The following is a 25,328-nucleotide window of genomic DNA, read 5'->3' as shown; positions in this document are numbered from 1 at the left end:
CCAGCTGCTGGATTCAGGTTGTGAAACCACCTCCTGCAAAGTCTTGAGTGCTCTCTTCTCGTGTTGTGGGTCTAGGGGACAACGGGGTTTGCCTGGATCTAAGCTTTAACAGGGAGCTGATTCATCACTCTGACGTGAAGGAGCCTCCATCGGGCTCCCCGGGGCTGGATGGCCACCATCAGCAGCAGCCCATCATTCTGGGGCCTGACAGTGACCCGCCTCCCTCCCACAGGCCGTACCCTGTGCCGTTAGGCCACAACGACATATCTCCCATCGGCTTAACTAACGGCCACAAGATGAACATGCCGTTCCTGGGGAACCCTCGTGTCGCACAGCACCCACTCCCCATCGACTCCTTCCACTCAGACGGCGCCCCCATGTCCCAGCCCATCATGTTCAGCCTCGGCCACCTGCTGGGGGGAGGGCTGAACCATCAGAACGGCCTCCCTCCCCAGCACACCCAGCCCATCCCTCTGTCCCCGCTGGAGGCGCTACGGGTGGTGCGAGCTGACGGGGAGGCCGGACCCATACCCGGGGCTGTGTACCCCTGCGTGCACTGCAGAGTCATCTTCCTGGACTATGTCATGTTCACCATCCACATGGGCTGCCACGGCTTCAGGGACCCGCTGGAGTGCAACGTCTGCGGCCACCGAAGCCGGGACCGTTATGAGTTCACCTCCCACATAGCCCGCGGCGAGCACCGCCTTGAACCCAAGTAGTTTTCATTCATGCAGATGAGAATGCTTACACACACACACACACACTCACACACACACGTAACAGACCACACAGGTTTACTCATTTGGGGAGCTGATTATATTAAAAATGAAAGCATGAAGTAGCAGCTATCTCACAATCTTTGGTGTATGCGCTTGTCATGGACTGGATGTGCGTCCATGGGAGAAACTGAGAGTGTGAGTTTCAGAGTATTTTTACTCATTTTGTATTTATCTGAACAGAGGGCCCGTTAAGTGCTAATGAGGCGTGAATCTGCTTCCTCTTCTTACACTTTTTCGTACTTAAGGATCCCTGCCTCTGGACTGTTTTTCATGTAAACATCTAAATATGTAACAAAGTGACACACTGAATGTTTTTCTTTTATAAATGCTGTAACTTCTCCTGTTTCTGTTGAATAGTGTAAAAATAAAAAAAGTCTTCTCCTTCTTCAAACTCAAAGCTGCACCTGTTGATAGGAGTTTAACCTCTTTGAAAAAACACACACACACACACACACACACTTGCCAGCGCAGGGCTGCAGAAAAAAATTATCTATAAGGTCGCTTGTCTCATTTTAGTTTTGTGGTTTTGAGAAGTGCAGTTTGCTTCAAAAGACAGCACTTTGCTCTGCACCATGTGATGTTTTCTCACTCCTGAATATTGTACACATTTAACGTTTCGAGCGAGAATGGCTCACGGCTCTGCAGAAAACATTAAAAAGAAAAAAGAAACAGGTATTTACACACAGAATTCAGAGACAGGTTAAACTGTAGGATACATGTTTACGTGAATTAACTCTGCCTTTCTTTCTCTTTTCCCTTCATGTGAACTAATCTGAAGGTTTTGGAATGAATGTAAAAGGATCATAAGTCCCACACACTAACATTTATCTAATGACGGCTAATAAAAATTCTTTATTTTTATGTAGAAAAGACTTGTTTAAACATTTAGTGGAAATTTTGAGGTTATTCTTTCCAAAACTTCTTTGAAACTAGCAATGATTTTCCTGAACGAAAGTGTGTGGATGGTTTCATGAAAGCAGCTGTTTTAAAAAGGGCTAAAATGCAACTTCAGCTGCCTGTCATGGTATGATAATCATCAGGAGGTAGAAAACATAAAAAAAATTCAAAGGTTTGTAAGTGGATTATTTATTACTTCATAAGATGAAAGTCTTTAAAACTCATGTATCAACATTCAGCTATAAAGGGTTAAATTGGTGCTGACAGTAAACCAGCTTTATGTGCTTTTGTCACCAAGTTTCTTGTGCGTAAGAGATCCCAAAAACTTTTTTCTTTCCAGTAGTTCTAGGCAAGTAGATATTCTGTGAGGGGGGATTCAACCCAGTGATAAAAAAAGAAATTTACAATATTCCATTTTATGACCTAGGAAAAAACTCTTTTAATGTGTTTTTACTGCAAACATTCACTGTGTAATGCAGTTGAAAAGATCTCAGGGGGCGCCAAAATCAACATAAATTCTTTTACCAGAGGTCTTTAAATATTTAGGGATTTCTTAAATTAAATGGCTGAATAGAATAATAGATTTTATATAGACTTAGATTCATTGATCCTCAGCGGGGAAATTCATTTCCACTACCAGGTCTACACTCCTTCACACCCACCACACTCTGCTTGTGAAAGACGCCTGGTGCTCCCAGCCTAGCACGGCACTAAATCTCTTGCCAGACTGTTCTCGTCTGTCGTACCCAAATGGTGGAATGAATTACCTAACTGTATATGATCCACAGAGTCCCTTTCTACTTTTAAGAAATGTCTGAAGACTCAACTGTTCAGGGAACACTTGTGCACTTAATCTGAGCCTTCTCCTCTTTGTCCTCAGGGGTAGAATTAGCCAGTAGGTCTAAGACTGAGCTCTTGTGATTTTTCAGCACCAGTTACTGAATGTTGTTGAAGGTTGAAGTATACTGTTGCAGCCATTAATTGTGGTTTGTTGGCTTGTTGATTACCCCCCCCCCCCCCCCTCCCCCCCCCCCCCCAAAAAAAAAATAAAATAAAATAAAATAAAATAAAATAAATAAAAAAATAAATAAAATACATGAATAAATAATAATAAAATAAAAAAAAATTGCACTTAATGGCAGCACCTGCAGCTGAATAACTTGAAGCACTGTTGACGCACTAACTGGGTTTTCCTTCTGTCTAAATTATTGCTTGTGTTGTGTGTCGCTTTGGATAAAAGCGTCTGATAAATTAAACTGTAAACTGTAACTGCATATTACAAAGGAACAATATAATACAGTATTTACCAGTTTTTTTGTTTTGTTTTGTTTTTTTTGGAGATGTTCACATACCATATCAACTGTTTTAACCTAACCTAAAAATAATAATAATAATGTTAGATATCTCTAAGCACAATGTATTAAGGCTACTTTATTATTGAATTATTCTTTAATTGTTTGATTTACTCCTGGGGTCTATGCAAATAGACACAATTCAGAATTTAATAATTAAAAAAAACAAAACATAAAATCAAATAAAGTATCATAATTGGCGTTACCCTCCGAAACAATAGAAAAAAAAAACAAGACTGATAAAAACTTAAAGCACTAAAAAAGAATTTTCAAAAAGGTGATCACCAGACTTTTATACACTTAGAAATTCATAAGTCAGTGGCTCTTTATAAGAAAATCTGTTTTTGATCCGTCTAATGATGGCAGAGAGTGTTTTCCAGACAGAAGAACCTTTATCAGGATTGGTTCTCGTCACACAGTTCAGAACTTATAGTTCCAGATAACTAGTCCTCCTCTGACCTGTTCTACCACCATGACAAAATTTTTCATAGACTACAGCAGATGTAGTTTAGTATATGTTAGTCAAGAGAGTTTATAAAAGTTTATCCAGCACATTAGTTCAAAGGGAACAGTGAAGAGCCAATCAGGTGGCTCTGTTTTCAACAAGTTTTTCAAGATGTTTCCCTGAAGCTCTCACTCAGATAAACGAACAGTCGTCTGTGTCACTCAGTGTAAAAACAATAAAACTTTTGACATCTTTTTGGAATAAACTAACAAAAATAGTAGGAGACGCCCCCAGCTGGCTAATTGGAAAAGTGCACCTTCAGGGAATTTTTCCGCTGGCTTCCCTTTCCAAAAATTGAGGTGACATTTAAAATCTATGAAAAGAAACAAGAGTTGTGCAAAATCTTATCAGTGGTTTCACTCACTCTGCTCAGCTCTCAGCCCACCCACTGAATTCAAAACGCGTGTCTGCCAGTAAAACTCAGCCTCGTATGGGAAGTCATCTCTGTGAGGGTGACAATCAAGGTGAAAGTGTTGGGTTGGAGTGGGAACTTTTGCTTGACAAATTAAAGGAAGATGTCATGTGCTCTGAATTTGGGGTTTTTGGTGAATACACAAAATAGGCTCAGACAATCCACTGCATGTGTATGGTTTTTGAATATGGATGAGCTTTCACCCATGTCACTTCATCGGCTCAGTCACGCCTCACTGCCTTCAAGACCAAAAAGGGTGTTAACTTCATCCAGCTGCCACCGCGCTATCTCTGCTCTCCATCAGCGCCAGTTCCCTTTTCTCCATCTTTGGGGCTGAAGAGAAGTGACACTTGTGAAGCAAAGTGTCATCACGGCTTATTGTCCATTTGTAGGATGAAAAAGCCCAGTCATCCATTTTTAAAAAGTTGAACTTGGCTGCTTCTGTTTTCCAACTTTGCTGGTCTGAATTCAGAGAATTATTTCCACTGATAAGTGTTTTGAGGAAGATTGTGGTTTCTCTTCAGAAATAAAATGTTAAACTACAGGCAGTCTTTTTTTTGGGGTGATGAAGAATGGTTAACTCTTCTCAACATATGAGAGCTGTCTCAGAAATATGTTTATAAACTTACTTTTGCCCGTTTCCAACATAAACCAGCTCACTCCACAGGGTTTAAATCAGCCAGGTTACACAGGAGTCATTGAGCAAGGATGATGCAAGTCTGGTCAGAGCGAGTGGATTCTGGTGACATCTGCTGACGAGATGAGACGTCCCATGTTCACAGACAAAATACAAAGAGATAACCACAATGATTAGTTGTTACTGGAAATACAATACAGGGTAGCTCTGACAAAAAGTGTTTAAGTAAACTGTGTAAGCGATTCCAAACTTATGAATGAGTCATGATGATTTAAAGAAAAAAAAACAAAGAATGTAACATGAATTTCTTTTGCTCATCTTTAACTGGTAAACATGTGATAATGACTGGCTCTGATTCATTCAGCACCTGAAGCTCAGAAATGTCAGTTCACAGTTAAGTAATTCATTAAAGGGACTGTGAGGAGTTTCTAAGTGATCTTGAAAAAGTCTCACTTCTAGTTTTACGGCTGATCGTAATCCACAATCAAAAATGAAACTACCAGCACCAAAATCATTTTTTTTCTAAATGCTATTCCTCAGCTTCAGTTTGGACCTGACGATTGATGGCACTAGTCTCTATGACAACACCATGACAGCTGATTAAGTTTAGCAGTCAGAAGAGAGATCTGTGTTTTTCCCTGCTAAAAATGATTTCTGTGATTAACTTTATAGTGATGGTGGACACAGGAGCCTAACTGTCAGACAGAAAAAGGACAGAAGAGCAGAAGAAAGATAAACAGGAGAGTGATAAAGCACAAGCTAAAGGCTAACACAGGGGCTAATTTGTTAGTGATCTTGTTGATTCCAACCCACAGTCAGCAGTTATTCTGCAGTGGTCTGTTCAAACTTGAGAGTCTATCAATAAAATGAAGAGTGAGGTTAGGTTAGCTCTGATTGGTGAGGTTGGAGTTGGAAGATGAGCAGATACAGAACAGACAGTCTGCTCACCTTCTGGACACTAAACTACAAACTGAGTTTAGAAAGTTTGCTTGTTGTCATGTTTTAAACATGCACTACGTAACTGTTAATAAATACATTACATTCTAACCATGGAGCCGTTAAAAGTTGTTTTGAACAATGAAAAGAAGAGTTAAAAAGTAGATCTGCTCTCCAAAGCAAACTCGCGCTTTTAGGAGTCATGTCCTCACAACAATAAATACAAGTGCTCATGGGAAACAGAGTGTTTATCTTGGAAAAACACTAGCTTTTCACATTGTTCTATTAAATACAAAAGGAATGGAAAAATGTGATTTACCTGGTGGACACTTAAGAGCTAAAAAAAAAATACACATTGTTAATCCTCCAAAAGGAAAGTGTAATTTTTAAACTGTTATTGATTGTTCTACAAACACACATGCACAAAAATAGTCCTTTGAACATACATGAGAGGTGGTGTGGTAAAGTGGGATGCACTTGGACCAACACTGACTTAAGGGGAGTACTTGCCAGTACTTGAAAGGTGAACTGGCATGAACTGGTATTCAAGCTGTCCAACCATCATACTTTGATCCTCACTTGGAAACACAAAACCAGCTCCTGTGCCAAGTCCCCACAGGCTGCCCACTTAAAAACAATAAAAACAAACTATTCATATCACTCTTCTTATAAATAACATTAAATACAGCTCAAAGTGCTTCCCGTGTAAAAATAAAAAAAGCAATAACATGATCAGTTTATGATTACACCTTACAAATTCATACAAGGAGTAAGAGAACAGGAAGGTTTACATTATAAGGTAAGGCTGAACTGGAATTTAAACCCTCACCAAAACAACATTCAGGAGATTGAATTTAGTCATCACCAAGACAAAACAGGTTTTTGAGCAGCTTCCTTTTTTATCATTATTTATTTAATCTACAGGGACAATGCACATTAATTGAGATTTCTTTAAATTTGAGCCAGTGTTGGTTTTCTAATACTTGCTTTTTAATGATGCCTCTCCAAACTTTCTGAAACTGTTGGTGGCAAGTAAAACAAGTCAGCCTTATGTGACCAGTTAACATGGATTAATCACAAATCCAGCTCTGAGTTTAATATAACTTTCATGTAGCAGAATACAGGATACACAAATCCAATCAAAACATTATTCAAATTGTGAATGAGAATTGGAAATAATTGTTCCTTTGTTATAAAGTGTTACAAAAACAGTGATTTAATATTTTTTGAGTCAATCTTAGAGAAAGAGAGAAAGGAGGAGAACAAATACAGATGTGGACAACTTGAAATTTATACTGAATGGTAAAAATGGCATTGAATCCTTCAAGAAAGTTGTGATTAAAACAGATTGCAAAACATTTGCCCCCTTTACGCACATCTTAATACACATGAAACAGACATTTGGTTCTAATGTTAAAATTTTCTTTAGAAGTAAATACTTCTAAATAAATTATGTGCAGATAACAACGAATTTTTAATATTTGTTTATCTAATATTTAAGAAAACATTTTACCTGATGTGTTGTATGGTATTTTAATCTTTGATTTTAAGTGTTTATAATAACAGTATGTTTGTCCCTTAAAACGTTGAAACTGATTAAAGTTTCAATAAATTAGAATAAAATACAATGCAATTATGAGGCAGTAATAAATGCTCAGGTGCGTCATCCTCACTTTTTTTTTTTTTTTTTCATTTTAGTTCTGGATGGTGAAATCGCTTGCAATTGTGCTTCCTTGTGTTGTTTCTAGAGAAATCCTGGGGATGGCGCTGTTTTAACAGGATTGATAAATAGACAGTGCAGCCAGCGGTTTTTGCTGTGATCCACATGTTTTATTTACCTAATAACAACACAGTTTAACGGATCAGCGGCGTGAGAGTAAAACCCACTGATGTGATTCATAAAATGTGGGCTACGCTTTAAAAAACATGCGGGCAGAAGATGATTCATGTTAAAAATAATAATGACTTGCTTCCTCCGCTGTGACTTTTATTCCGACCCAGAGGAGCAGGTCTGAGCATGCGCACTGCATCGGTTCTATGGGGACGGGGAGGACATCACGGAAAAAACGTAGCAGCAGCACCACAAACCCCACGCCGAGATTTCGTCTCCTCGCTGCGCTGAAATTGCGCGACGAAAGCGGCCCACGACTATGCCCGGTGCGGCGTTAAAGTGCGGGAGGACCACTTGACAGGCCTGGGCGAGGTCTGAGCCGTTGCCGGGAGGGGAAATACATTTCTTCATATGGGAGAAGCATGCGGGAAATGGTCGGAGGTTGTTGCGTGTGTTCAGACGAGCGAGGCTGGGCTGAGAATCCGCTGGTTTACTGTGATGGACACGGCTGCAGCGTCGCCGTTCACCAAGGTAACGTTAGCCGCGATTAGCGCGTAATTACCGGGCAGCTGTGGCGGCTGAGCCGGCGGCTGGAGGCAGCCAGAGGTGGTGGTGGTGGGTCGATAGGTTTCTGACCGTCTACGTGCGTCTCTGCGTGTGTGCTTGTCTGTGTGTGTTGATGTGTGTGTGTGTGTGTATGTGTGTGTGTGGGAGGGGTAGGTAGGTAGGCGTGCTGTTTGTTGTTTCCTCTCAGTCGGCACACATGATTTAACACACAGGGCCAAGCTTAGTGACATGGAGCCTGCATGGCGCCTTGATGCCACTCAGGTCCCTGTGTGTATGTGTGTGTGCGTGATGTGGGTGTGTGTGCTGTCTGGCCCGGTCGGATCCATGACACACTGGGAGAGGCGTGTTTTTTGCTACAGAACAGCCCCATAGAGGCCTGCCGGTTTGGACACGGTGTTACCTTGTGTCCACTTGCTTTGTTACCCTTACGGAACCAGACTAGAAAAGGGGACTGTTAAGTTCTGTGCTAGTCTCTCTCTGAGAACATCAGTCCGGCGCTGATTGTTGAACACACTCTGAGATGCTGGAGCAGATTAACGCACGGCTGACTCCTTGAAATTAGCCTTAGATCTGCTGGTTTAGTTTTTTCAGATAGAGATGACTTTTAAAGTGCTGTCATATTTAACACTATGTCAACTTTATGCTTTAAACTAACCCAGAAAGTTGTGCAAAATTGTTATTTGAGATTAATACAGATTTAGAGGATGGTGGTGATAAAGGAAACTTTTGGAATTGGAATAAATAAAAATGTTCTCAATACATCTTTATACACTCGGGCTTATTCTTGAAGGTAAAAGTGGTCCTGAGTGTCTTCCTTATCTGACAGAGGTCAGCAGTTATGACTGTCTTTAAGTTGTCCAGAGCAGCAGAAAGACAGCAACCTCAACACAAACAGAGCCAGACAAACTTCTGATTCTTTAACACAGTTAAAGCGAATAGGGAAAAAAGATTTATAAAAATGTAAAAAATACCTAAGCTGCCCTTTTGGATACCTTTCAGGTTGTGATGTGAAAAGTTAAAGATAAACCAACCTAGGGATGGGTACCGAATTAGGTACTTTTATAGGTACTGACCGAATTCAGTCAAAAGTACCGGGTACCGATTCACGTAAAATCAAAAGGTACCATGTTTAGGTACCTAAATGCATCTTTGTGACTGTGGGGGAGTGGAAGAGGAGGCGATTTTCCATGCTGGACATGAACACAGCATTGCAAGGTTATGTATTGAAGAATAAAAATGTTAGATTGAAAAAATGTTATATTTTATTATTAAACAAATTAATACTTTTTTACCACATAAACACAAAAAAGTACCGAAAAGTGGTACCGTTGAGTGCCAGTACCGATTGCCAGGTATCGGGCATCGGTACCGTATCGTTTCAAATGTGAAAGGAGCATTTAAAATATCTGACTGTAAAGCACCATGTGCATCAGATTAGGATCGAGTCATCATTGTGAAACAATAAAAAGTTGTGGATTTGCTCAAATAAAAAACAAGAGCTATATAAACACACCTGATCAAAATTTTAAGACCAGTAGAAAAAATTCACACATCTTATACGGTTCTGTAAAGTTGGACAGATGATGATGAAAAACCTGCATTTTGAAGCTCCACTTAAATCTTTTTCAGATCCAACAGAGCAAAGTGTAAATTTGTGAAATTTTTCTACAGGTCTTAAAATGTTGATCAAATGTATGAAAGATACCTGGCTGTACTGCCAAACACGCCTCTGGTGGTGGCTGCAGCCCATCCAAAACTGTTCTCCAACCAGTCACAGAAGTAAGAAGTACAGGTGCTGCTGACAGGTGTGGTTCTGTGACATTTGGAGTTTACAGAAAACTTTTCAGTAAACTCCAAATAATGAAAAAAAACTGAGGTTGAGTTCAAACTTCCAGGGAAATCTAGTCCAACATAGGTCTACAGTGTTTATGCCCAGAAATTGAGGCTCTAAGAACAGCAAATGTATCCTAGAATAGAGGAAGTAAGAATCTGGCAGTATGATCAAAATTGATGTGCTACTGTGTGTGTGCAGGGAAATGTACTGAGAACATCATTAAAGAATGAGTCTGCTGGAACTGACCTGTTCTGTTTGTGCGCGCGTGTGTGTGTGTGTGTGTGTATCAGCATGCTATGGTATTGTCCAGGTGCCCACTGGTCCATGGTTCTGTCGGAAGTGTGAGTCACAGGAGAGGGCGGCACGCGTGGTGAGTTTGCCAGCACACAACATGACACAACACATCCATCGTCACCGCTGCTCCACCCCATTCATACCATCAACTCCACACTCACTTTGTGCTCTTCTCCCGCCTACCTTCCTTCCCTCCTCCCCGCGTCCTTCCTTCCTCAGAGGTGTGAGCTATGTCCCCACAAAGATGGTGCCCTCAAGAGGACTGACAGCGGAGGTAAATCTCCTCTTCTCTGCGTCTCTGTCACACGTCAGTTAAATGTAACCTGAAGCAGAATCAAAGCAGCAGGTTTCCATTCATAAGAAACCTCATCACACCACTGATCCTGTGTCCATCTCTCCGTCAGGCTGGGCCCACGTAGTGTGTGCTCTGTACATCCCTGAGGTGCAGTTTGCCAACGTCCTCACCATGGAGCCCATCATCCTGCAGTATGTCCCACATGAGAGATACATCAAGGTACCAACACACACACAGACACTCTGCTCACTGAACTAAACCTTTGACAAGACAAGCTCACTAAATGGTACTTATTTCACTAAAAGAGTTATTTTTTGCCACTTCTAAGATGATTTGTTGCTCCGAGTGTGTCACCACTTCCAGGTAGGATCTCTACAGGGCCAGAGCTGAATGCTCATAATCAGTCAAAGGAAGCTTTTACATTGTTCCTCATAGAAACCACCCAACTCTCTACCCTTAGCTTTGCCCATGAATAAATTATTATTAATATGTGTCTCTGTTGTTTTTAAAGGTTGGCTTTAGGAAAACACTGATCCAACTTTTTGAGTTACCAGTACTGATACCTGGGGTTTGGTATTGGCCAACACTGGTACTAATGTATTCTGATATCAGTATGACTTTAACATTCTTTATTCTGTAATATGAAGATGAAACTGAGAATTATATTTCTGTAACTTCAGGTTTTTCTAACTTTGAAAACCAAATTGAATAAAAAACAATATTGTGGTCGTCCAATAAAAAACACATATCTCCACTTTTGACAAATTTGACTTTCCACAGTATATCAAGTCTTCTTGTCAGCATTGGGAACCACTAGAAAAACATTTTATTACGTTATCTAAATATAACACCTATCTCATCCTGCCGTCTCTCTCAAGCAGGAGGAGAATTTTATGTCCCGTATTACTCTGTAATGAAACCGTTTTAGAGGAAAACACTGCATCATTTCTTGCTGGCCTTTAGAGTATTAAGATTTCAGGGTGAAATCCTAAGAAAAAGTATTGATCAGGGTGATGTGCTGTGTTGAATTGTTGAACAGTCTGCTGTTAATCATTGACCAACATAATGGGACATGAACCAGGAGACTCAAGGCTCATATTAACTGTCACTCCAGCGTATTATTAAAACACATATGCCCTTCACCGATTATAACTATACACGAGTCCATCTGAAATATTAAATGGTTCAGGGATGACTCTTAATATAGTGGTTTCACTTTGGGTCTTGTATGAAATCACAGTATTTTGTGTTTTATTTTAAAGTTAGTGTATGAGAAAAACTGTTTTTGTTTGCTCCTATAAAAAGAAATTTTGGGTTACCAAAACTGATATACATAGAACACTCACATGGTTGTTTTAACATGGAAGACTGTAGAGCCGAGTAGAATAGATCTGTCCGCTTTTTTAGTCAGTATTGAGTTGATACCCGAAGGATCAGATCGGTGTAGCCATGGTTAGTTTGGATGTAATACGACATGAAAAATCACTTTTTTGGAGCAGTCAGCTTCTGGGATTTTTTTTTCACTGTTTTTTTTTAAGTTTGATGTTTAGAAAACAATTACATTGGAGGTAATGGCAATTAAAAAACATCCTGTTTTTTAAGTTGTTGTTTATTTCCAGGCTATGCCTTTATTTAAAGAGGCGTGACATTAGATAGAGCTGGAAACAGGGTGGGAGTGGGGAGTGATATGCGGGAAAGGTGCCACAGGTTGGATTCAAGCTCGAGCCGCCTGGTTGAAGTGTTTCCTCATTGGACACGCAACCTGCATTGCAATGCCAGAACAGCACTTCTTTAACAATACAACATTTTTAAGTCACTTTATAAACACCTTTCAATACTGTTATTGTAAAGAAACTGCTTGTGCCTGTTAGACATTTTAACTCCAAACTGTGTGTGGATAGAGGACTTAGGTTTAAACACAAGAAAGTCCTGAGCCTGAGATTTGTCTGAACAGGATTATGAAATCCATAAGTGTCACTCATCCAAAGTGTTTCCAAATAATCAGTCAGATTCCTGTTGAACCTTTATGGCTCTCATTTACTTTGAGCTCAGTCAGATGTTTTCTGAGGAGACCTTTATGATTTTAACAGTTTAAACCTTGGATACCTGTATTCAAACTCAGAAAACATTTCAGCCTCTTCATTTATATCCACATCGTCTCCTGAACAGATTCACTGAACCTTTGTGACCATAACGTCTTCACAGTTTCAAAGCAGGCCACACTTTTCACCAAAATGTCTCAGTTATGATTTACAGTTTCTACAGAGAGGATGTCGTCATTCAAAAACATGTGGGAAACAACGCAACCCTCATTCCTCCCTTGACAGGAAAAAAAAAGCTCTCTCCACCTACACGTCCCGAAAAGACCAGAGCTGAATGTGGCAAGGTCACGGCTCTTCTTTGAAGGTTGTTCAGAGTCATTCTGGGAAATGTGGGAGATTTCCAGCTGAGGCAGAAACATCAAAAAGTAAAAGCAAAGAGGAGGGATGGAAAAAGTCAGAAGTCTTTTTCTTATTAAGAAGATTGCTGCTCTCTCTGCTTTTAAAGATATTTTAGTGTCCTTTTGTCTGACAAACACTTTGGGATTGTGTTTTAAGATGCCACAAGTGAACATTTTACTGTTGTGCCATAAATATAGGGACTTTTGATTAATAGCATAAGATAAACACAACCATACAGCTTTTCAGTCAGTGGCATGTAACAGAGAACTAACTTAAACTGTGTTCTTTATACATGTAATCATCTTATTAGTCTTTATGCTTCTAAAGAAACAAATCCCAACAAAAACTTTCCATTTCCAGCAGCTCTGAAAGCCTTATTTAGCGGTGTTTTCGTGTGAAAGTAACGCGCTGAAAGTTCTCTGAATAAAGCATGAATGCAGACCGATATCAGATTTTTTCAGTGGAAGTCAGTTTATTTGTGTTTTTGGTCAAGTAAAAAATGGCCCCGTCTGAGTGCAGAGGAAACCGGCAGAGGAGCAGGGAGGGGGTGTTTGGTGCGAGCGCTGTGGGCTTCTGCTGCACAAAATCACTGCTGTAGGGGTAATTTCTGCCCTAAACCTTGTGATAGAACCCAACTTGTTCCATCCAGGAGTATCACTTTAAGGGTGTTTACTGACACAAAATTAAATCTACCAATCAAAAAGAATTTGGCAACAAACCAGAAAAAAGTACTTCCTTCTTCCCGGACGAAACCGTGAAAAATATCAGTAGGAAACCGTGAAATCATGCTCTTTAAAAAAGAAAGAGGGAGATTAACTTATAACAGTGTCCCAATAAAACCTTTTCATGCCTGATAAGATACTGATATTGCAGCCTTGAGTTTGGTGGATGCTGATATCGATCCAATACCATATCAGCACGAATCACACACAATACCATTATTTATTTAGTCGTATGGAATGTTAAAAAAGGCTTGATCAAGTCTTATTTCTTAAACTCAATGATGAGGGGGAAGCTCATGCAGGTTTTGCACTCAGCTGCAAAAAATTTTTTCAGACTTTAACAAAAAATACAGCCACACACTTCCATCACTCCTACTCCTTTTTTATTTAGTAACACCTTAACGTGCTAGGCATGTGCTGTTGTTGTGATCTTGTGGGCTCTGCTGGAGCAGAGTCTGGAAAGGACTTCTTGTATTGGAGATTTTAGATCCAGGCCAGTATTTACACTCACTGGCCACTTTATTAGGTACACCTTCCTAGTACCGGGTTGGACCCCCTTTTATCTTCAGAACTGCCTTGGTGGCATAGATTCATCAAGGTACTGGAAACATTCCTTAGAGAGTTTGGTCCATATTGACATGATAGCATCACACAGTTGCTGCAGATTTGTCGTCTGAACATCCATGATGAGAATCTCCCGTTCCACCACATCCCAAAGGTGCTCTATTGGATTGAGATCTGGGGACTGTGGAGGACATTTGAGTACAGGGAACTCATTGTCATGTTGAAGAAACCAGTCTGAGATGATTCCAGCTTTATGACATGGAGCGTTATCCTGCTGGAAGTAGCCATCAGAAGATGGGTACACTGTGCTCATAAAGGGATGGACATGGTCAGCAACAATACTCAGGTAGGCTGTGGACTTTAAACCATGCTCAGTTGGTACTAAGGGGCCCAAAGTGAGCCAAGAAAATATCCCCCACACCATTACACCAGCAGCAGCAGCCTGAACCTTTGATACAAGGCAGGATGGATCCATGCTTTCATGTTGTTGACGCCAAATTCTGACCCTACCATCTGAATGTGGAGCAGAAATCCAGACTCATCAGACCAGGAAACGTTTTTCCAATCTTCTATTGTCCAGTTTTGGTGTTGCTGTGTGAATTGTAGCCTCAGTTTCCTGTTCTTAGCTGACAGGAGGGTCACCCGGTGTGGTCTTCTGCTGCTGTAGCCCATCTGCCTCAAGGTTGGACGTGTTGTGTGTTCAGAGATGCTCTTCTGCAGACTAGAGCTGCACGATTTGGGGAAAAGGTGCGATTTGCGATTAGGTGGAAAATATTGCGATTGCGATTGTGCTTGCGATTTAATAAAAAAGGTTGTGTCATGATGAGTCTACAGATTTGCTTGGTTATCATGGAGAAAAATCTGAATTGCATGTGCTGACATTGCGATTGCGATTGCGATTGCGATTGCGATTGCGATAATCGTGCAGCCCTACTGCAGACCTCAGTTGTAACCAGTGGTTATTTGAGTTACTGTTGCCGTTCTATCAGTTCCACCCAGTCTGTCCATTCTCCTCTGACCTCTGGCATCAACAAGGCCTTTTGGCCCACAGAACTGCTGCTCACTGGATATTTTCTCTATTTGGGACCATTCTCTGTAAACCCTAGAGATGGTTGTGGGTTAAAATCCCAGCAGATCAGCAGTTTCTGAAATACTCGGACCAACAACCATGCCACTTTCAAAGTCTCTAAAATCACCTTTCTTCCCCATTCTGATGCTCAGTTTGACCTGTCCTGAGTTGGACAGGTGTGCCTAATAAAGTGTCTGGTGAGTGTGATCTTATATCAGTTTTTTGCTGATACTGGACCAATATCAGATTGGGACACCCTTATCAGTTAAGATTGGGTTGCAGCTGCTGATTTGATAAAAAATTGCACATTTTTTGATATCTGTCCCATTTCAGAGTCTAGTCCATTAAGTTGATAAAACTAATGATGTTAGTTCTTATTGCTTTTTTTGCTGGGGGGCAGAGCTGTGCGCACTCATCGTGACGGTGCTCAATTTCATCCACATGTATGATGAACTGGATGGAGAGAGGGTCCTCACAACCTCATTTTGATGTTGTACCAAACAGATGTCATACAAACCTGGACGTTTCATCTTCCAGGTGCAGTCACTCTGCCATGTGTCATAGCATCTCCTCCTGTATGACTGGTGGTTGAGCCTCAGACTGATTCATATCATAGTTTTTCAGAAAATCCTCACGTTGAAGTAATATTAACAGAATTTATGTACAGATGTGTTATTTCTTCGTCGTCCTGAGTTAGAATTCTTGTCTTTGTCTGTATTTAACACTTTGGGTGTAAAGTGTAGAAACTAGGGGTGTAATGGTACACAAAGATTTTGGTTCGGTAAGGTTCTCAGTTTTAAAGCTTCGGTTCGGTACATTTTCAATACAACAAGGGACACAAATGCAACATTTTCTTTTATTATGAACATTTTGAATTTCTGTCTTCTGTCTTTTTCTCTTAATTGCAGCATCAACAGGTTTCTTAATAAATAACATTTTAATTTAAAAACTGTAAAAATAAACATTAAAGAAATAAGAATAATGCTGCAACCTTCAACCAAAAGACTCCATGATAAAGTGAAGGTAGTTAAAGCATTCAAGGATTAAAAAAAGAAGAAAAAAAGTGAGGTTATTTTCTTAGTCTCTTTTTATAAACAAATACACAAAATCTCAAGTGCAAAATAAACAGTTCAAGCTTAAAGGCTTACAAACTAAGATACTGTCTTTTCTTTTTTAGGGAAAGGAACTTTTCCACATGGTCCAAAGGACCGCATTAACGGTTCCGTTCCAGCTTGAATGTCTGATTAGCTTCATTTAACTTTCATGTTTTTTGCCAGAAAAATCAAGTTCGCTCCACAATCTCCTTTCTCCTAGTCCCAGTTAAGTTAATGTTTGTGTGGTGCCTCTTGAGATGCTTTAACAAATTGGACGTGTTGCCAGCAATGTAGCCGACAACTGTTGAACAACATCGGCACACTACGCGTGTCTTGTCGACTTGTCTTTGTCTACTTGTTTCACTGGGAAACCAAAATGTTCCCACACAGGAGACCTCAAAGAGAGAGATTGGGGGATGTTCCAACTCGAGGTGTTGATTAGTTGTGGTTGCCATGCCACTTGCGGTCTGTTGTGTGCTTCCTTTCTGCAAACGGTGGGGGAACACTCAGATCAGTTCACATGCCAACAAGACCGAAGGCCCCGTACTGAAACGGTCTGGTCTGAGTACTTGTACCGTTACACCCCTAGTAGAAACCCTACCTTTTATGAATCAGGCTGCACAGTGGTAGATGATTGTCTTCAAGGTTGTCTACTTTTGGTGACTGTAGGGTGAGACCAAAGCGAGGGCCTGACTCCAAGAGTTTCTCTTTTGCACAAAGCACTTATAAGGTTCTTGAGAAAAAGTGTTGTTTTATGTTTTTATTTATTTATGCACTTCATTACTTTTACATTTAAACCAGGGGATGCTTTCTCCTTTACTCTATTTGGAGCAATATGGGAGAAAATCCTTCAGACAATCTGAAAGTGAGCATCATATCCTCTTCACTAACCGACTCCTGCATTTGCCTCTTTCTCCGTTATCGTTATAACTGTGATCATCTGTGACGCGTCGCTGCTTCAGACAGACCGGCTTGAAAGCCTTTTTTTATGCCCTCAGCTGCCGACTCTGTGATTTGTTGCCAGAAGAAGAGAAAAAGAGATGACTGTGGCTCCTTTGCTGAACATTCAGAGGTTTTTAAAATAGAATCCTTCAGAGCAGCTGCACAAAAAAAGCCAAAAGACACCGAGCACGTTTCCTCCAGCTGACCTCGTACTGCTTCCAACTGTTTCTCCTCATCGGCAACAATCAAAAAAAGACGCCGGCGCTCAGAAAAACGCCATGTGGACACAAGAACTAAGTCTGTGCAGGCTGAATGAGCCAAAGGGGGGCAGTGAGCTCTTTAATAAATACGTTTGATGGCGTGTTTATGTATGAAGCAGTTCATGCTGTATGCTGACTGATGACATACAAAGATAATGGGACCTCACACGGAGTCCAGACGTGCCGGGTTAGACGTCCTAAGAGAAACACGTGGGATGCTCGGACATGTACGGCTTAAATTCAGAGACAGAATGTTTCTATAAAGCTTTTACAGAGTGGTGTAGCCGTTACAGCTTTATCTACCATCAGCGGTCAGTAGACCTTTGTTCTCTGTGTCCTCTGAGCGCTCTTTAACGCTCCAAGGTTGTGTTTAACAGGAATAATGAGCCCTGTATGCTGCATACAGCAGCCAGAGCCGCCCTCTTTAAAGCAACGCACGTTACAAAGAAATCAATATTTGAAGCATGGACTGAGCAGCCAGTTGCAGACATGCTGTGTGTTTGTGAAGTGTGTGTGTGTGTGTGTTTCTCTGTGCGTGCCTGCATATAAATGTACACATGTGAGTGTTTGAGTGCCCGGTTTCATATTACTGTGTCAGCTACAGTAAATTGCATGCAGCTTTCCCCCCGTCAGAGCCATTCATCCACATTTTGCAGCCTGCATTCCTAGACAGCGTTACAATGGACAGTGAAAACTTGAGAAGCCACTCGTCCTTTTAACGCGCTCAGTGTAGTCGTGTCTTCGGCCTTTTATTACACAGCCGACATCCTCAGAGGGGAACAGAGAGCAAAGTAGGATGTGTGGTGTAAAGGGGAGATAGAGGAAACAGGAGAAAAGGGAGAAACAGAGAGGGCTGAGGCAGAAAAGGTAGAGAGCCCGCTGTTCCTTTGTCTGGCACCTGTTGCTAGGCCTCTCCTGCCCCCCACCAGCCAGCTCCACTCACTGGGAAAAAAGCTGCAGAAGCACAAAAGCGGTGTGTGTATGAATGTAAGTGTGTTCATGCATTGGTCTGTCTGTTTGTGCTCTGCTTACATGTATTTCACAGACATGTGTGAGCATTAACATGTCATTGATGAATGATGCAGCTTTCACCCCAGATGAAAGGATCGTTTTTAGCCTTGAGCTGTAACATCAGTTTTTCCTGAAGCTCGCCTACACGTGGGGGTTTAATGGCACCCCGGCCTGAGTGGTCTGCACTTTGTCATGGAAAGTGATACACCAATTTAGGTCAAATTAGGAGGAAACTGTACGACGTGTAAGGAAGGGTACTTCTGAAGGAAACTCAAAGACAAAGCTGTTTTATTTTTTCATCGGTCACAAGCTCTTCAATGTCAACTTTTTCCCCGCTACATTTCCAAACATCTGCTCAACAGTTTAGCTCTACAAAGTGGTGAGCAAAGAGCAAACCGCTCCGTTTGAAAGCCCATCTGTTGTCTTGACAAGCACAACACCCTAATCTTTTACAGTATAGCTGTGGCTGGCCTCAAATTAAGGAGTGTTTTATCTTTCCCGCGCTGCAATCACAGTGGTTTCACTTTAGTGTCCGTTGAAGGAGACATTAGAGAAACACATGGAAGAGGAGACCTCCCAAGACCTCCGACTGCTTCCCATATGAACCTGCGTTTTCTGAAAGAGCAAAGACCGGGGAATTTCATAAAGGGATGTGTCTGTGCCACTTCGCCTCATCTTTTCTTCATCTTCTCTTCATCTTCTCTTCATCTTAGACTTGCTACATCTGTGAGGACCACGGACGGGAGAGCAAGGCTGCCTGTGGAGCCTGCATGACCTGCAACAGACAGGGCTGCAGACAAGCTTTTCATGTCACCTGGTAAGAGTTATGCTCTGTGTGTGTGTGTGTGTGTGTGTGTGTGTGTGTGTGTGTGTGTGTGTGTGTGTGTGTGTGTCCAAAGCTTTGTGTTTAGCAGCCTCTTGCTGTCAGAAATCGTTGGTTTTGATTAGGAGCGACAGATCAACACACAAGTTTCAACTTAGTGCTGTGTCCTGTTCTCTGTAATCTGACATGGAAAGCACTAAATTAATTTAACTCCTTGAAACAAAAGATGGTGACCACAAAGACTGTCTTTTTACACTTCACGGTTGGCCACAGAAATCTTGATCTCTATAAATTTACAACTCTTGAAGCCGACTGACTGGTCCAGCAGCCTAAGAGCGTAAAATTAAGCTCTGTCTCAGGCTTGGTGTGAATCAGACTTCAGAGGTTTGATATGTGATCCTTCCCTCCACGATCAATCTCAAAAGCTCTCAGATGACACGGGGAGATGTGCAGGTGTCTCTGTCAGGTGTGTGTGTTGTCTGGATCCGTGTGTGTGTGTGTGTGTGCTCTCTTGTCTGATCCTCTGACCCTCTCTGTTCAGTGCTCAGATGGCCGGTCTGCTGTGTGAGGAGGAAGGACCAGAAGCTGACAACGTGAAATATTGTGGTTACTGCAAGCATCACTATAACAAAATGGTAAGATGGTCGACAGTCTGCTCCAAACGACACACACTGAAACAAAAGAGAAGGAATATGAGGAAGTTATAGATCTGTAAATGTGACCTGAGAGAGGTTCTCTTTTTGATCCACTGCTCAGGGTTTTTCAGTAAACATTAGTTGTGGATTTCATGAGAAAAACACATGTAATTTTCCTTAAAGGGCCTGAGAGTAGTGTCTGGAAAAGCTGGTGTTTTTGTCTAAATGAAGAGTCTGTTTCCCACGAGCACTTGCACCCACTATTGTGAAGACTTTTGCCAAAGCATGTTTATTTTGCAGAGAATGAAGAGAAACAGATCTTTTTAACATTACTTTTCTCTGTTTATGACAACTTTTTGGTGAAATTTTTTAAGATCACTTAAAAATTCCTCACAGGAACTTTAAATCCAAGCAACCACTCAGGCTTTTTGTTAAAGATGATAAGTGGAGGCTCTGTTTTAATCGCACTCCTTCGCCACCTTCTGGAGTCTCACACACACTGTCGTAAATTACTTTTAACGAGGCGTGTTTGTTACTATTATTATTACTTATTAAGACAGTTATGTGTACAGTTTGAAATGTGACTTCAAGCAAACGTTGTAGTAGCTGGCTATATGTAGTGCTATCAGCAGCCCAGTGCTTCGACATATCTGTAGGTAATGTGACAACAAGTAAACACTGTCAGTTTGTAAGTAGTTTAGTAGCTGTCTATATTTAGCGCAATTGGCAGTCTGATGCTCTAAGACATGTTGCATGTGGGTTGGTATGAACATTATCACAAACAGCTTAGCCCCTGTGTTATAGAGTGATACAGCCTGAGCTAAAGGCTAATTGGCCTTAAGCTCAGGCTGTATCTAGGGATGGGTACCGTTTTAGGTACTTTTTTAGGTACTTTTATATGTACCAACTGAATTCTGTCAAAAGTACTTGGTACCCATTCACATAAAATCAAAAGGTACCATGTTTAGGTACCTAAATGTGACTGTGAGGGACTGGAAGAAAAGGCGATTTTCCATGCTGGACATGAAAACAACATTGCAAGGTTATATACTGAAGGATAAAATTGAAAAAAATAAACATATGTTATTAGCAAGTTTTTTTTTTTTTTTTTAACACATAAACACGAAAAAGGTACCGAAAATTGGTACCGTTACGTACCGGTACCGAACGCCAGGTACCGGATATCGGTACTGTATCGTTTCAAATGTGAAAGGTACCTATCCCTAGCTGTATCACTCTCCTGTTTCTCTTTCTTCTGCTCTTCTGTCCTTTTTCTGTCTGACAGTTAGGCTCCAGTGTCAACCATCACTACAAAATTAATCACAGAAAACATTTTCAGCAGAGAAAAACACAGATCTCTGTGTTTTAACTCTTCTCGCTACTAAACTTTGTCAGCCAGCGTGGTGTTGTCATAGAGACCTAGATGTGCTGTAAATCAATCCAGTCCTGCTCGACCCAACCTGGAAGCTAAGAAGTAGCAAATTAAAATGACCTGTAACCTGTAATATTGGTGCCGATAATCTCATTTTAAAGTGTGGATTACGGTCAGGCATATATCAAGGAGGGACACTTTTTAAAGATCACTTTCAAATCCTCACAGTTCTATTATTGTAAGATTATTTCATATTTAGGAGTGAGGCTCAAACCCAAATACTCATCCAGTCGACTTTTTTTTACTAAATGTTTAAAATAAGTCAATCTGTAATACTGATGAAGACTTTTCTTGTGATTTTACATGCAGGAGGAAGATTAAAGCTTACTGTTTTTATTTCTTGTAAACAGTTCATGGCTCTTGCCCCTGGAGTAATGCTTTGTGTCCCAATCCACCTTCTGGGGGCCAGTCAGTGGCACATGAAGCAAACAGTGTATTAAAGTTGTGTTTTCCTTTGTGAGGTCAGACAGCTGAGGAGAGACAGGAAGTGAAGGGGTTAGAGATGTAGAAATGGAGATGACGTACAGTAACAGGTTGTTGCCTGTATATGGAAAGCAAACTGCCGAGTAAACTAGCCTGGATTACACTATTTGAATATGCTCTTTCAGAAAAAATGAATCTAACATGGATCATTTGTTTGGTCATTGTGGGAAGAAAGGCTGTCCTCCTATCTACAGTGCATATTAATACCAGTCAGAAAACCTTTACAGTACTTGAAGAACTTGTTATAAGTCATAATTGGCGTTCCCTCCACATGCTCACGTAGAATGCTACAGCCTGAGGAGGGAAAAACCCACTTCCACCACCTAGAGTTGTGATGTGCAAAAGCTAAGGCAGGGAGAGCAGCAGCAGCTGCTGGCTGCTCAGCTGATGAGGTTGGTGTAAAGAGCAGCCTTATGTACGAGCTTTACTTCATGACCTGTCTACACTAACATTAGGCTCTGTTTGTGTTTGCAAATTAACACAAAATGTAACAAGATGATGAAGGACGTGTGTTTTTTAACTGCAATATGCCAAAAAAACAGTCAGAACTTGAAAAGTGGCTTTGTACATCCTCAACCAAAGGAAAAGACAGGTATTTCAACTCATAATTTTTTTTTTTCTGAATTCCTAGGCTATGCTTCTTATTGGCCTTAGATGTCAGACAGAAATGAGCAGAGTAGACGTGTTTCATCGGACCAACTCAGGGAGCTCGGCAGCTTCTGTTCATGTCGTCTATTTATCTCAAGCCAACATGATTTAAAAGTGTTTTGATTCCACCTGCAGGAGTTGCTAAAAAAGGTTTTATTCCCCCTCATTTTAATCAGAACCCTTTCTGTGATTTCTACAGCAGAAGAAGTTGCGATCCAGTGAGAACTCGAGCAACTCTTTCAGTCACCCCAGAGGCCGATCCAGCTCTCCATCCCAGGAGAAACATCACCACCACAGACAGAGGAAGGTCAGTACCAGTGGTGTCTGCACCCACCCTCCCTCTTCTGATCCCTGCACAGATCCTGAAGTATTTGGATGAACTGATACACAAAGTCAGCATCAGATGGAAAATCTGAAAGCTTGAAAAACAGATCCTACTAAATGTGTGAAGACTTTGAGCGTCATCTGCTTCTGCAGCAACAGGTGGAGTGAGGAGGTGTGTGGCACTGATGAAGGGAAGCAGAGGGGAGAGCAGGTGTGTGTCAGGGAGGCGGAGGAACATCTTGAGTAGGAGGAGTGAGAAGCTGTAGAGAAATGGGTGTTAATGAGCTAATGATAGCATGTCCAAGCAGTGAGTGATTCAGATCCATATGGCATCATGATGTTGGTCACACTACCAGGCTGACTCGGTTACAATGTGCTGCAAAGACTTTGGTAAATAAGAGGGTGTTGTGCTTTTTTAAAGAATTCACTGTCCCTCTGGTGGTTTCTTTACATGATTCACATGTTTGTCTCACACTGGTGTTTTAGAAAACCTTTATTTCAGGCTCAGTCTTAAACACTTTGTTTTAGCTGCTGTCTCTTTAAGGCTCCCTTCTCCACAAACCCTCTTCTCTCTGATTGGCCAGGCCTAAAGGCCTGTCAGGGGCAGAGCTATGGGCTGAACTTGGTGTTTGAGGCCCGCTCCTCCAACATGTCCAGCAAGTCTCATTAAGATTAGGGGCTGTTTTTAGGTTCAGGGATTTCTGCTAGGGTTACAAATAGAGTTGAATATTTACGGTAAATTTCCAGAAACTTTCCATGAGGAGTTCAGCGTGGGTAATTAAGCAATATTCTTTATTGTTTTATCGAAGCTTACTCGACTTAATGTGTTCATCAGGTGGTGTCTTTAGTGATCTTGTGCTGTGGGCCTTGAGAGCTCTGCAGTCAGCAAAGTGCTGCTGTGTGCTCAAGGAGTAGCATAGGTATTAAAGTAAACTTGCCTGTAAATCTATTTTTAGCCACATTTAGTTACATATCCTAGCTATATTTGATTTCCTTACAATACATTTCCATGGAAATCTGGACACATTAAGTATGAACATCCAGCTCTGTTGTTATCATCTATTAAAGATAGACCTGTGTCTGCGCTGTGTCAAAATGTGTAAAAGCACCTGTAAAACACTAAGAGAAAGCTCCGCTGTAAGTAAAAATTCTGCCTTCTTTGTAAAGCCTGAGTTGTGTCGAACAAAATCTTGGCAGTGAAATGTTCTCTGTGAGGCTCCACATAAATATCTCTGTTGCAATTTGTTGCTTCAGATACTTCAGGTGGTGCATGAGTTAGTTCAGTACCTGTGTCTGAGAAGAGGTGATATAAAGGGTAGTATGAAACAGGGGTAGGTACCTTTGACATTTGAAACGGTACGGTATAATGTCTGGTACCTGGTAATTGGTATCAGGACTTAATAGTGCCAATTATCGGTAGTTTTGTGCATGTTTATGTGGTTATAAATATTCATTTGTTTAATAGTAACATCTCAAAGTTTTTCAAAACTTGCAATGCTGTATTCATGTCCAGTATTTAAAATCTCCCACTAGACATGCACTAATGGAGCGGTTAGCTGATTGATCAGTGCTGATTTCCTTAATTTTGGGTGATCAGTGATCGACCCATCCTTGCAAATAAAACTGATCTTATATTCTTTCAGGAAGGTCTGACGGCAAGCTATTGTTGCTTTTTGCTCTGAGACCTAAAACTCAGGACACTTTATTGTTTAAGTTAAAACGTAAAGATTTTATTGTTTCACAGGTGTTTTTCAATGATTTTCAATAAAATAAGATTGGAACATTGAAGGTATATGCTGGTAGTTATAAAAAAATATATTTTTAAAGATCGGTGATCCGCCAGAAAATTGTGATCGGTGCACCCCTATCTCCCACTCTTCCAATCCTTTAGAGTCACAACGATGTGTTTAGGTACTGAGCCATGGTTCTTTTTGATTTTATGTGACTCTGTACTCTCTATAGACAGAATTTGGAATTAATGAAGCCACATGAAGCAAATTTTAGTTTGTAGTTGAACAAATGAACTATCTTGTATTAGGGCTGGACAATTAATTGGATTTTAATCGTGATTTCAATTTTGCCATCTGACAATCATAAAAACAACATAATCGAAGAAAAACAATTAATATGCCACACAGTGTAGATGTATGCAAGTTCCTGTGCTTCATAGCTCTTCTGTGTTCCATGTGCAGCCACAGCGAGTGTGTGTGACTTATGTGCATCAATAATACTGTATGTGCCACTTGCTGGCTCTTTAAAGTTTTTGAATAAATGAATAATTGTGTATATTAATTGTGATTTCAATATCACTTAAAATAATTGGGATTCTTATTTTTACCATAATCGCCCAGCCCTATCTTGTATTGCTCTGTTAGTTTCAGCTTTTACATGTGTAATTGATGATTGATTTAAAATTGTAATAATCGTCACAGGGATACATATATATATATATATATATATATATATATATTGATACGGACAAATATATATATATATATATATATATATATATATATATATATATATATATATATATATATA

At 40.7% G+C, this 25,328-nt stretch overlaps 2 protein-coding genes across 4 annotated transcripts in view; both read left to right on the top strand.

The window, feature by feature from the left end:
* The window catches only part of LOC141799708 (zinc finger protein Aiolos-like), a 57,008-nt gene extending 54,677 nt beyond the window's left edge, over positions 1-2,331 (top strand). For all 3 annotated transcript variants that reach the window (XM_074682028.1, XM_074682037.1, XM_074682043.1), the window contains one exon: positions 76-2,331. In XM_074682028.1, coding sequence (XP_074538129.1) covers positions 76-719 — 644 coding nt within the window. In that variant the 3' untranslated portion in view covers positions 720-2,331. The remainder of the gene's footprint in view (positions 1-75) is intronic.
* A 5,218-nt stretch (positions 2,332-7,549) lies between these two features.
* The window catches only part of LOC141807500 (protein AF-17-like), a 46,991-nt gene continuing 29,212 nt past the window's right edge, over positions 7,550-25,328 (top strand). Inside the window, exons 1-7 of the mRNA XM_074693581.1 lie at positions 7,550-7,880; positions 10,041-10,120; positions 10,264-10,318; positions 10,449-10,558; positions 19,156-19,259; positions 19,807-19,900; positions 22,663-22,770. Coding sequence (XP_074549682.1) covers positions 7,772-7,880; positions 10,041-10,120; positions 10,264-10,318; positions 10,449-10,558; positions 19,156-19,259; positions 19,807-19,900; positions 22,663-22,770 — 660 coding nt within the window. The 5' untranslated portion in view covers positions 7,550-7,771. The remainder of the gene's footprint in view (positions 7,881-10,040; positions 10,121-10,263; positions 10,319-10,448; positions 10,559-19,155; positions 19,260-19,806; positions 19,901-22,662; positions 22,771-25,328) is intronic.

This window comes from Halichoeres trimaculatus, unplaced genomic scaffold (genome assembly GCF_033239565.1).
Source record: "Halichoeres trimaculatus isolate MK-OKI-2021-1 unplaced genomic scaffold, fHalTri1.1 fHalTri1_scaffold_2, whole genome shotgun sequence".
NCBI lineage: Eukaryota > Metazoa > Chordata > Actinopteri > Labriformes > Labridae > Halichoeres > Halichoeres trimaculatus.
This window is presented reverse-complemented; position numbering and strand designations above follow the sequence as displayed.